Consider the following 13,934-nt stretch of genomic DNA (forward strand, 5'->3'; position numbering starts at 1 on the left):
GATATGGAGCAGAACGTTTATGGCATATGCCATTCAGTTCTAAGAAGTTTTTAAATTCTTGAGAAGTATATTGTGGACCGTTGTCTGAAACCAAGATATGTGGAATGCCAAAATTGCTGAAGAATGTTCGCAGGCAGTCAATGGTTTTGTTTGTAGTTGTAGAATTCATTGGAATAACTTCTGGCCATTTACTGTACGCATCCACAATAATTAAAAAGTAGCTGTTCATAAATGGTCCAGCGATTTCAACGTGAATTCTCCCCATAGGTTTTTCAGGAGCAGACCATGGATGTACAGGTACTTTGGTTGGATCATTACGATGCTGCAACAATTTTTGCAATTTCGAACCAATGTTTCAATATCATGGTCAATATTTTTCCACCAGACATAGGAGCAAGCTAAAGCTTTCATCCGAACCATGTGCTTCATGAAGTTCTTGAAGAATTTTGTTTCTTAATGATTTTGGTATTACAACTCTATGTCCTTTAAATAAGCACCCCATTTGATAGCTCCATTCTGATTCAGTGTCTCTGAACTCACTTGAATGGTTTATGAGCTTTCCTTCATTAAGAGCTTCATAGATGTCTGACAGTTCCTGATCTTTTTGAGATTCTTCTGCTATTAGTTTGCTTGAAACGGGAAGGGTTTGGAGTTGTTGTATTTCAAAAACATCAACGTTGTCTATTTGGTTAACATCTTGGCAAATATTTGAAGGTAAACGGGATAAGGCATCTGCGTTGGCATTTTCATCAGTAGATTTGTATTTGATGTCGAAATTAAAGGCTTGGAGGAAAACAGCATAATTTTGTAATCTAGTAGCTGCTAGAATTGGTATACCTTTTTTGTCACCAAATATATATGTCAATGGTTTGTGGTCGGTGAAAAGAGTAAAGTGATGGCCATACAGGAAGTAATAAAAACGTTTTACAGCAAAGTAGATGGCTAATGCTTCTTTCATTATGACACTGTTCTTCATTTCCGAGGAGTTTAATGTTCGTGATGCCATTGCAATAGGTCTTTCAGACCCATCCGGATAAACATGTGAAAGAACAGATGAGATGACATGCTGGCTTGCATCTGTAGCTAAGATGAGTGGTAAGTTAGGATCAAAATGAGTAAGAAATATGTCTGATTTCATTTCCTCTTTAATGTTTTGGAATGTTCTTTCACAGTCCTCAGACCAAAAGAATTTCGTAGATGACTTGGTGAGATTTATAATTTCTCACTTATGTTTGAAATGAACCTTCTGTAGTAATTAATCAGACCAAGGACGTGTCTGACTTCATGTATGTTTGAAGGGCGAGGCAAATGGTCAATAGCTTCAGTTAGTTTTTGAGTTTTGTATATCCCTTTGTTGCTAATTTTATACCCCAAATACTCAATCTCATTTACCATAAAGCTTGGTTTTTGTCTATTAATTCTAAGATTGAACTGCTTGAACCTCTCAAATACCTGTTTTAAACGGCTAAGATGTTGTTCGTTAGTGGTGCCTGAAACAACTACCGGTATATCATCATAAAAGACTTGTACCCCTTCTATCCCTTCAACAACTTTCTCCATTGCTTTTTGCCAAATAGCAGGAGCTGCAGATATTCCGAATTGAAATCTATTATATTGGTACAAACCTCTGTAATTTATTGTTAACAAATAACGATCCGACTCTCTTATGGGCATATGAAGAAAAGCCTCCGATACGTCAATTTTACTGTAGGTGATACTGTTACCAATTTTAGATAAGATTTGTTCAATTGCTGGAACTGGGTACTCAGGGACAAGAAGAGATGGGTTGAGTGTGACTTTGAAATCACCGCACAGTCGTATGTTACCATTGGCCTTTACTATTGGAACTACTGGTGTTGCCCAGCTGCTGTAATCTACTTTAGAAATAATACCTTCTCTTTCGAGTCTATCAAGTTCCTCATTCACTCTAGGAATGAGTGCAAAAGGAACTGATCGAGCTTTCTTAAAAACTGGTTTAGAATCGGGTTTTAAATAAAGTTGTGCTTCCAATCCCTGAAGTTTGCCTATGTTTTTAACAAATAGGTCATTTTCATATTGTTTTAAAAGATTTTCCAAGCCCAAGTTATTTTTCGAACTCAGTTGGTTGATTTCTTGCCAGTCAATTTTTATTTGTTTCAACCAATCCCTACCAAATAGAGTATCACGGCCTCCTTCCACAATGTATAGAGGTAAAACTTTGGTCTGTCCATGATAGTTAACTTTTACCATAGTTTTACCTATTGGAGAAAAACAGTGTTTATTGTAATCTCTGAAAATAACATTGCTTGGTTGCAACGGTCTGTGGCTTGGAAACATTCTTTTAAAGTTATAGTGCGACATGATTGACGCTCCAGACCCAGTGTCTAATTCCATTGTAGTTGGTCGGTCATTAAGATTAACTTTTAGCAAGATCTTATCATTTGAACCTTTGGAATTATACAAAATATCAACAACATTGTGTGTGGGATCATGGACACATACTGTGTCGGATGTTAGATTTAACTCTTTGTGTACAGCTTTAACATTTTTAGCTGTAGAAATAGTTCCAAACTTTTTAGTTGTTAATTTTATCACTGCATTTGGATTTGACAAACAGACTTTAGCAATATGACCAATTTTTTTGCAATAATTACAAAAGGTGTTGATATGTGGACAAGGTGTTGTATGTGATTTTCCACATCTGTAGCAAACTTTATTAGGATGGATGTTGTTACTTACTTTGTCAACTCCAATTGATATGTTATCACCACGGTGTAGTGTTGCTGCATCCTGGTAGGCTTTCTCGAGTGTAGTTGCCAGCTCCAGTGCTTTGTCCATAGTTGAGACCGATTCGCTGATCAATTTGGCTTGAATCGCTTCATTTCTCAATCCTTGTATGAACTGATTTCGTAATGCTGTGTTGAGAAAGTTGCCAAAGTTGCAGTATCTTGACAAACCTTTCAATTCCGTTGCAAAGTGTTGTATGTCTTCACCTTCCTGTTGACGTCTATTGTGGAATTTGAAAGCTTCTGCTATTTCGTTTGGTGGTGGTGAAAAGTGTTTGGTGAGTTGTTTAATTAATTCTTTATACGAAAACTCCGTAGGCAATTTAGGTTGTAACAAATCTTTAAGTGTTCCATAAGTTTTCTTTCCAATAACATGTAGGAGTGTTATTGTCTTGTTTTCCTCAGAAATATTGTTGAATACAAAAGCTATTTCTAGTCTTTCTAGGTAGCTGTTCCATGTTTCTTCATTATCATCAAAGGGTTCAAAAATAAAGTTCCTCGTCGCCATCTGCTATGTACTATGAAAAGAAAGTTGATTTATGTTTTAATACAAATTTTTATTCTGTAGCAAATTATTGTGAGTTAGCTTTTTCAGTGAAACAAAACAAAAACAAATTAATGTAAACAAAGTCATATGATAAATAAAAGAAATTAGGAAACAGTTGGTTGAACACAGCATAAAGCTTGCAAGAAAATTTTATTTCACCTACTTTTGCTGTAGGTTTAGATATTCTAAGAACGGATACATACACATTTTAAATGTTATGAGTATACTTTATGTGTCAGTTCAGTAACCAAAATTCCATGAAATATATTTATTCCCAGGGTGATGGCATCATAAACAAACATTGAATTATGGTAACTAGTCAAAAACCTAGGACCTCCCAGCTATCACAGAAATATAGGCTCATTTATAAATTCAGGGATACGATAAGTAGTTCACGAATGTTGGGATTAGGTTGGGTCAAAATAAAGTAAAAAATATTTTTATTTTGGTTTATGTTTAACAGGGTTGTTAGGATTTTGTGTGACATAGATAGGAGATCTCAGGTGGGATTTGTTTAGTCTAACTTGTTTTTTTATCGTTCCATAACATTGGTAAGCTATGTAGCTTAAGGACTTATAGTTACGTACACAATCAGCATTGTCTCCCAAAATCTTTAAATGAACGACTCTTACCATTTTAAATCTGTAAGTTATCAATCTGGTAAATTGAAACTCATTGTAATACAGTTAGATGTAGTTGTGGTTTTGCCCAGCTGAAGGAGCGCTGCCACCTAGTGTGGCTGCTGTTCCTAGACCTGTACAAGAGAGACTTCACCCTACGGGACCCTCTGGACGCTGACGTGGAGGCTCTGTTCCGAGCCCAAGGTCTGTTTGAGGTTGATGAGGTGTTGTGGCAACTGAGAGTCAAATTGGCAGCCACTGTGTCAAGACTGAGGATCAAGAGTGGAGCTCACTCCCTCAGCGACCTACTACCTCGACACCTCAAGGTCAACAGGTCGGCTCAGCAGGAGAATATCATCAGCGGCTGGGTCAACATCTTCAAGACCAAGTCAGTCTTATGTTAGATCTACCTTTATTGTTGTTGCACGAGTTCTTGTAGATAAAATGTTTGTGCCACCCTATGCATTTTACCAACTTGTGTGACATTTTCAGGGGTCATCTTGTGTATTCATCTTCTTATCACCAACTCTATAGTTTATAATTACATATACACGGTCACTATTATCGCAGTTAGGTCAGTGGCGTAAGTACGTTGTGCGCTCAACCAAAATATCACCACATCTGTTCTATTAGTTTATCTCATTGTAATAGTCAGGAAAAAGGCTAGCTTGCATAAGTCAAGAGCGTGAACTTGTTCTCTTTCAATGCTTGGTAAGGCTAGAGAGTCTTGTGTTTTTCTTTGCATTTCTCAAAAATATTTTAATGAGATTGAGCTCGGCAAAGGATCTGTAGGCTAACAATACAAGCTCAATCCGACCTTCTAAAATATATGCGTGATAAGTGAACGATTCATAAGTAAAAGTTCAGTAGGTACAGTAGAACTCAAAAATTATCTGAACTGCTTACAGAAAGAATAAAAAAAACATAAAAAATATTAATAAGAATTGTTGTTTAGAAAGGCAAAATCCAAAAACTCGACGGCAGAATTTTTTTTTATTTTCTCCCACAGTCATGGAAACATCGTCTTCATTTTTTGTGATGGTGGCAACTTCCGCAATATTGAAGACATGATCATCCTCTCCCGCAGTCACGGGAACAATGTTACCTTTTTCCGTGATTGCAGTGAGCAGTGACAATCGGACTTTGCTAGGGTGTTATTTACGCCACTGGGTCAGGTCGATTGGACAACACGATGGCAGACACCAATTCCACACACAACACAAGCCATGACACTACTACGAATGAGATGATTTTGGACACTTTGAAACTCCCAATAAGCTGATTTCCTGGATACTGGAGATTTCTGTCCTACAGCTTGTTCAGAGGGTCACTCGAAAGGGTGGAATTTTTTGGCCAATGGGTGGTGATGCATAATACAGAACAGGACTCATTTCAGCTGGTGATTCCACGTGAGTTGGACACATGGTAGAATATTCCAGAAGTTAATTAACATATCTACAGTCTCAGTGTCACCAGAAAAAAATTCACAGTTTGCACTTCCGTATATAGGAACAAGCCTACACTGTCTATTGATTGGAAATGGTTGAAAATAGGAAATGATGAATAGGACTAAGAGCTACAGAGATCAAGTGTTCAAAACAGGAAATGATGAGTAGGATCACAATGTTCAAGGAGTTTAAGAAACACAAATTGAAACTTGCTTTTAGGGTATAGGAACTGATAAAATTAAGAACATTTTAATATTTAAATTATATATTTGAATTGAGTTAGTAGTGTACTACAGAAACAGCAAATGGTTAGTTCATTTATAATGTTTATCTGAGTGTTTACACCACTTATGGAGTGGACATCATTTGTTAATGTTACATTGAAACTACTAATTTGACTAAGGTTAACAACATCTGAAAAAGAGTTTATAAAAGTCAGCCAAAGCTTGAATGTCCATTGAATGTTACAGCTTGGTGGACACTTGTGCTTACCTGGAAAACAGTGGGTTTGAACCACTACCAAAAGACAGAGAAGTCCTCGAGCCTCTCACCTATAAGACTGACCATCTGCTGCCCAGGTTCCTCCACATCATGCCTAATGTAAGAGAAGAACTGGTAGAGTCTCTGCTGGTCCAAGATCACCACATTGTCATGCAGGTTAGTAAACTTGTAACAAACTTCTGGGTAGAGGAGTTTATAAAACCATGGACTTTTGGATAATGAAATAGACATCCCATCTATTAAAATAAAACATAGTTGTGTGAGCCACTCACAGAGTGTGATACGGGACACAATTATATTTTCACCACTCGCCTTTGGCTCTACCTGTTACCTGTTGGACCTACCTGTTAGTCATCATTTAGAAATTTAGGAAGGGGAGAGAGGCCATCACCAAGAAGCCGGGGAAATTTCAAGTCCGTAGCACACCTAGAAGTGGTGTAGATAGCACTCTCAGCATTTCTTAAGTCTCTGTCATATTTCAAGTAAATGGTTCTGATGTCCATACTAAAGTCAGAAACTTCCAATGTTATTTCCCATAAGAATGACATAATGGGGAGAGAAATCGTTAAAATCGGGGAAGGGGGGTTTTTATTATTGGAAAATGTAACTTTTGGTAATGTTCTAGGTTGTTTGGGACCAAGACCAACAATCCTATAAAATTTAATATCTCCAGCTAATCTTAAAGTGTGTAAACGTGGTTTAAAATCTATGTACCTGCAGGAATAACATTGGGGAAGTCGATATTTCGAGGGGGGGGGGGTTGTTATTGTAAAATTTAACTTTTCGAAATGGACGCAAGACCTATAATCGTGCCAAATATCAGATCTCCAGTTAATCTATGAATGGGTAAACGTGATTTTGACTGATTAACCTGTAATAACATTGGAGGGGGGAGTCAACATTTGGGGGGGGGGGGGGGTCATGATTTTAAAATGTCACTTTTGGAAAAGGGTGCAAGACCTACAATCGTGCCAAATTTCAGATCTCTGGCTTATCTTGAATCTAGAAGTGGGTAAACATGATTTAGACCGATGAACCTGTGATGTCTATGTGGTAGATATAAGAGAGGAAATCAATTTAGGGGGGGGGGGGATTTTTTATGTTCCTTTTATATTCATAGCATTATGAACGCCCTAATACAATAATAAACAGTGTATAGTTTCCATACCCTTGCGCCCATAGAATAGATAAAGAATCTGTTATAACCTTGTAAAAGTGAAAAAATAATTCAAATTTGGCATTAAAATTTAATTTTAGGGGTCAATATAGCGAAAACCAATAAAAATTCGGAAGAAAATTACAAGTTTTTGAAAATAAGGCGTTTTTTTTTTGGGGTGCAGGGGTGAAATTTTCGGAAAACACATGAATGGGTTATGTAGAAAATTTAATTCCTGATTAAACTTAAGTTTGGGGGCCAAGGAGTAAAGTTATGAAAAAACATGTAGATAGTAAAATTTAAAGTAAACTAAGGACAATGCAAAGCATTAATAATATTTGCAAAAATAGTTTACCGTAGTAAGTATACAATAAGTTGTCGTTTCAGTTTGGATTTTTTTATTTGTCATATTCTACAGAAATTGGTAAATATAGACATCAGCACACTTTTATAGTGGCTTAATTCAACTAATTGCTACAGCTTAAATACTTAGTTGTGTAATGTCTACTTCTATCAATCAAACCTGTTAGCAGGGCCGGTTTAACCCATACGCGAACTACGCGGCCGCATTTGGTGCCACGAATAAGTGGCGCCATGGCGCCAACGGAACATTTTTTTTTTACGTGAACAACGTAATTTTGTTTATTTTTGCTCAGAGTTCAAGTATTCAAAGCACCAAAATAAAGGCATTTATTCTGTTTGTACCAACAGCACTATAAAACTTTGTACAGCACTACAACTCAAGGACTCAATGCCATTTGCAGTTTCGATTTGAAGTGAGCTGACGCTCGGCAGTCGGCAGCGTCAGCGCCAGCGCGGCACCTCTATGGGTTTCATTTCACGACTCAATCATGCTCGCGAATCGAGATAAGCTAGCACGCAGCGCCACTTGTCACAACAAGAAACTTCCCCTTTCTTTCACTCCTTTCTGCCTCTGATCCTAGAGCAGAGCATTACGTTGTATTGCACTCTTTTAGTTGTATACGTAGGCCTATACCGTATCGGTATCGTATTGGCATTGTTTTGATGATTCATGATTGTTGATAAGCAAATTATTACGAGTGTTTTAAGTTTAATTTATAATTAGCGCATTAAATAAGAAGAAAGTTTAAACTGAATGAATGAGTAAAACATCTTGCGAGCTGATACTATGAAAACAATGGCAGAAAAAAAGAAACCGTCTGGCACTTATTATAGAAAGCATAAGGCGAATTTGAAAGAGGAAGAAAAAAAAGCCAAATCAAATGAGTAGATTTTTGTAGAAATCATCTGGTGGCGAGTCCAGTCAGCCCAAAGAAGTCACGATAGAAGACGGCAATGACGTAGGTATTTATTTATTTATTTATTTTCCAAGGAAAAATTAAAACAAGCAGCTGATCACAAACGGCAAACATTACGTCATTGCCGTCTTCTATCGTGACGTCATGCTTGACGAGCATTACGGCCTGTTTTTTTAGTGTGTCCTTGGTTTTGCTATAGTTTATATGATGAGTAAAAGTGTATAAATGTCACATTTCAGCAAATAATAAACAGTATTTTATTGCAAGTTAGTATTCTTCTACCTAAACTTATAAAAAAAGTTCTTCCCAAAATTATTGGAAAAAATTCACAAATACGGTTAAGTTATATGTTCATGGGTTTGGGGGGGGGGGGAATTCTAAGTGGCGCTGATTCGGGTGTTCGCTTAACTCTGAAAAATTCCTAGAACCGGCCCTGCCTGTTAGCTTCCAAGTCAGTTGATTAAATTTGGTGTAATACGGGTAGTCAAAACATTTTTGACAAAGATTACAGAAATCACTTGTAAATATCCTATGAATTGGAGAAAACATTTTCTTCACTAAGGATAAGAGTCCATGGAAAAGTGGTATAAAATTATATTTTAGCAATAGTTTGTCACCAGAAAACTATGGTCAATCCACTAAAAGATAAAAAATATTCATACAATATAACAAATTTGAAAAAGATATGCTTATTTTGAATTAAAATAACAGTGATATTATAAAACTAAGCTAAATAAACCATAATAAATGTTTTTAATTTCTTTGAAGAACATATTTTTTTGATGTTGATGCAGGAACGCACATTCTGCCTGGGTCCAGCAGTTATGGCACAGCTACTTAAAGACTTTGCACTTAGCGGCAAAGTGGCGCAGACTCATGTCAATTCCCCTATCACAATGGCTTACTTTGCCAACCTCCTCATAAACAACGACAAAATTGAATCCCTCCTGGTTTTTGGCGCTGGATATAGGTAAGAATTAAACAAATAATGTCACAATTAATAATATAATCTCACATGTATAATATATGATTGTAGAAGATAATTATGAACGCAAAATTATGTTTAGTATTACTGATGTGAAAAATACAGTTTTGGTTCTTTTTTCACAAGTACTATTACAAACCAGAAACTGAATAAGTTTGTATGGTTCCTTATAAATTGGAAATGTAAAAGGATTTGCCTGAGATACTGAACTAAGCTGTGGGATTAAGCTTGTGACGGATGTACTATTACAATGTACTAGCTCTAAATCATACATGATTTAATTCTGCTATAAAATCAGAAAAAAGTTACAGCCAACTTAATTGCTCATTAAATGTGCTACCTACTTAAAATTGCTATGACAGGTACCCCATATTAATGTATAGGTACACGAGGGAAGGGGGGTTATCCTAGTATGACAAGGTAATATTTCTATTAAAGAATGGTGAGAAGTTACAGTTTGCTACGAGGAGAAAATGTGTCTCATGGGTAATAAGGGAGCAACCAAATTACAGGAGAATAGGACCTGAACTACAAGGGTTGTTTTTTGAGTAGGGGCTTTTTTTGCCTGTAACTCCTAAGTTCGCAACGAGGTAGCTCGCTGCTCTGTAGCTGACATGTAAGCTTTGCTGTGTGTTTAGAGAATTTATTGAATATTTTAATCTCCTGTCACAAAGAGCACAGAAGCTCTGAGTTCTGGTAAAGTGCAGAAATGGGGATCATAAATATGGCCGTGAAAACAATTTCCTTTGTGGTCTTCTGTGAGAAGTCTGGGTACCCACCAAAAACATAATACCCTCCAAAATGTACATGTTCATGGTAATTTTTTGACTCCATAACCCATTTATGCACTTCGAGTTTTGAAATGCAAACTAACTTGCAGTTAACGTGCTGTTGTTTTTGGAAAAAAACATTTTCAGTTTTAATTGTTTGTAGGAAGGAAGCGTGTGAGCAGTACCTGAAAGAGCTGGGTGTGAAGAATACTTTAGTGTTCTCTGAGAATTTTGCTACATTGTCACCAGAGAACAGAGTCCTGGACAACGTCATTGCTGTATTAGCAACTCCTCCCAACACTAATAGTTCGGTAGGTCTGTCAGATTTTAATTTAATTAAGGTACAGGGATCGAGCAACATATTTTGTCATGGTTATGATTTTTGCCCATCAACTATAACTTACTATTTAGTCCTATTTCAAATGTGGGTGGATTATTCTTGATTTACACTTCCAAATTTTCAATTTATTCTTAAAGATATTTAATTTCCAATAGAAGGTAGTATTACATAATTTTCCTATGTTTTTCCCTTAAAACAATTTTCAGCCAAACATCAAAATAATTGAGTTTTTAAATGTTTGAACACATAATTAGGTAATTTAGTAACTTTTATGAACTGATTTTTGAAGTTAACCTGTCAAAAACAAAAGTTTCTTTCCCTTTCATTTTTGTTTGTCTCACGTCTCTGGAGCAGGTGATGATATAGGAGACAGGAGTGCAAATACTAATACCTAGTATCAGGGCCGATTTACCAAAGGCACTTAGGGCGCGAGGCAATTGGCTTTTTTGGGGGGCGCCAAACTTGGAAAATAAAAAATTAATTTTGTAATTGTAGGCTATTTACATACGATCGCGGTAAACCTCTGATAATCCCTCTCGGCCGTGTTGACATCATTATCGTCTCCCGTGGCCATATGGATATCATTATCGTCTCCCGCGATCGTGGCAAAATCTAAATATTTCCCATGGTCGTGTGGACATAATTATCGTCTTCCATGATCGTAGCAATATATGAACATCCCGCGGTCGTGAGGAGATTATCTTCGTCTACCGCGAATGAGGCAAAATTCTGATCTTTTCCCTCGGTCGTGTGGACATTAAATGTATTGCACGATCGCGTTAAAATTCTTATAATCACTCGCGGCGAATACTGTATCATTATTGTATCTCCTTCGGTAATGTAGAGATCGTAATCGCCACCTCCTCCGGTCGTGAAGACGTCGTAATTGCCTCCCGCGATTGCGACAAAATGTTGATCATATCCCGCAGTCGTGTGAAGATCATCATCGTCTTCTGCAATCGCGGTAAAGTTCTGATCATCCCTCTCGGCCGTGTGTAGACTTATTATCGTCTCCCGCGGTCATGTAAAGGTCACTCACTGTTGTCAAGCGCGATCGCGTTAAATTGACAAATCCAGGTAGAAATATAACATTCACGATTTTTAGTTGTAATGGGGCAAACCTGACTAGCCTTTTTCTACCCCATTTTACAACTAAAAATCGTAATATTTCAACTATTTCTTATTCAATCTTTTTGAGCTTGGTATCGTTTGATAGGGAATTAAAATGCCAAATAAAAGTGTTTTTTCATAAAATCTACAATTAATTATTTTGTAATTTAAGGTTAACAAATTAAAATGGCCACCATTTTAAAATTTTATGATGAATCAAAATGATTTTTTTCTATCATGGGTGTCTATTACCTTAACATACATACCAAGTTTCATAATGATCGGTTGAAAACTTTTAAGATAAAAATATTATGTGAAAAAAATTGCAAGTATCTGGTTAACGAAGCCATTTTAGAAAAATTTTATTTTTGATTTTCTCTTTATTTTGACCCATAGAAGTCATAGAACCATTTCCCGGAGTATGGCTGTTTACTTACGGGACACCCTGTATATTGCAAAGGGGCGCTACTATTAGTTGTGCCTAGGGCGCTGACATTGTCAAAAACGGGCCTGCCTAGCATACATATACAATAATCTATACATCACAGCACTTTATTCAAGCTGAACAGTTAAAAACAATCAAACTGATGTGAAGCCATCCTGCAATATTTAGAATAGTCGTTTTTAAGTGTTTTAATGTGTTAAGAGTGCTATATTTTTTTATTATGGCTCAATTAAATTTTTTATTAGTGCACTTAAAAAGCAAAACAGTGAAAATAGTTCTTTGCATTGTGAACCCAAAGGTTGATTGGACTGCACTGAGTTGACAAAGTTTTTATTCTGTTCTACTAATTTAGTAAAGCATTTTAATACATTTTTTCAGTCAGCCCAAGTGTGTTAAGAGGACTAAGGTCATATTTTTGGTACTTAGAATAGACCTATCAAACCAAAATAAGTGGTTCATTGATGCATTTTGGGCCTTTTGCATGTAACAACATAGTACAACGATTTCAAGACAGGCCTGCATTACTGTAGTCTTCCTAGAACTTTGATCAAGAACAGCCATTGACAACTTTCTTGTAAATGCATCAAAATCTTGTGATATGACGATTACAGGCATAATAACATGTTTATCAGATCATGACGGGCAAATCTTAAAAATTAAAATTCCCAACTTAGAAAAGCATTACAATCCGCCATTTATTAAGCAAGAAATTCGTAAGTTTTCTTGTGAAAACATAGAATATTTTGTTAAACTTATAAAAGATGAAAAATGGCTTGATGTTTATTTAGCTCCTGTAGAAAATAAATTTGACATCTTCCAAAAAACATTTAGTTATTACTTTGAATTGGCTTTTCCAAAAACTTTAATAACAAAAAAAAATAAAAAAAATAATTGGCTTACAGAAGAAATAAAAATCAAACGTCACAGACTCATAGAAATCAGCAAGGAAATCAGAAACAACAAAAAACATGAATACAAGGATATTTTCAAAACAGAAGTAAAAGACTTTAAGAAAATATTGAATCAAACCAAATCTAACTATTTTGCAAAAAAAATTAATAATTCTTCTAATATCCAAAAAACTGTATGGGACATTATTAACTCGGAAGTTGGAAATAAAAAACAAAAACACCTTAATAAAATAAAACTGTTAAGAGGCACGCATCTTGTTGAGGATCCCATATTAATTTCAAATATCTTCAATGAATATTTTTTAAATGTGGTGGAAGATCTAGATTCTAATAACAGCCAATGGGATTCAAATGTAACACATGAAATCCCATCCAGTTTTCAACAAGATGTCTTTCTGAAACCTAAGTTTAGTTTTAAGAGTGTTTGTGAGAAGGAGGTGGAAAACATATTGAAATCGCTAAAGAACAAAAAGTCTAGCGGCCATGATGATGTACCTATTAATTTACTTAAGAAAGTAGGTCATAATATCAGTAAAGTTTTGGCTCACCTGATAAACTCTTCCTTCATTTCTGGTTTGTTTCCAGATCAATTAAAAAAGGCAAAAATTATCCCTCTGCATAAAAAAGACGATGAGACAGATGTAATAAACTACAGACCCATTTCACTTCTTCCAACTGTTTCCAAAATTTATGAAAAAATTGTTTACAATCAGTTGAGTGATTATCTTGAAAAGTTTAACTTACTTGATGATTACCAGCATGGTTTTAGGCCTGGAAGGTCGGTAGTCACTGCAGCAGTATCATTTTTAGAGTCAGTTATTGAATCGGTTGATAGAGGTGAAACAACAATTGGCATATTCATGGATCTATCTAAAGCTTTTGATAGTGTAAAACATCCAATATTATTGAATAAATTGAAATTGCTTGGAATAACTAAAAATGCATTGCAATGGTTTAATTCCTATCTGAGTAATAGAACACAATATGTTGAAATTACTCAATTAAAAAATAATAAAATTATTCAAACTGCCTCAGAAATTAAAATAATAAAATATG

At 35.7% G+C, this 13,934-nt stretch overlaps 1 protein-coding gene across 1 annotated transcript in view; it reads left to right on the forward strand.

Moving 5' to 3' along the window:
* LOC128984247 (uncharacterized) overlaps positions 1–13,934 on the forward strand; it is an 87,932-nt gene that overhangs the window by 34,733 nt on the left and 39,265 nt on the right. Inside the window, exons 6-9 of the mRNA XM_054403549.1 lie at positions 4,025–4,320; positions 5,851–6,037; positions 9,112–9,287; positions 10,236–10,383. Coding sequence (XP_054259524.1) covers positions 4,025–4,320; positions 5,851–6,037; positions 9,112–9,287; positions 10,236–10,383 — 807 coding nt within the window. The remainder of the gene's footprint in view (positions 1–4,024; positions 4,321–5,850; positions 6,038–9,111; positions 9,288–10,235; positions 10,384–13,934) is intronic.

This window comes from Macrosteles quadrilineatus, unplaced genomic scaffold (genome assembly GCF_028750875.1).
Source record: "Macrosteles quadrilineatus isolate MER2022 unplaced genomic scaffold, UCM_ALF_1.0 Scaffold_2__2_contigs__length_208266976, whole genome shotgun sequence".
NCBI classification, from domain to species: domain Eukaryota; kingdom Metazoa; phylum Arthropoda; class Insecta; order Hemiptera; family Cicadellidae; genus Macrosteles; species Macrosteles quadrilineatus.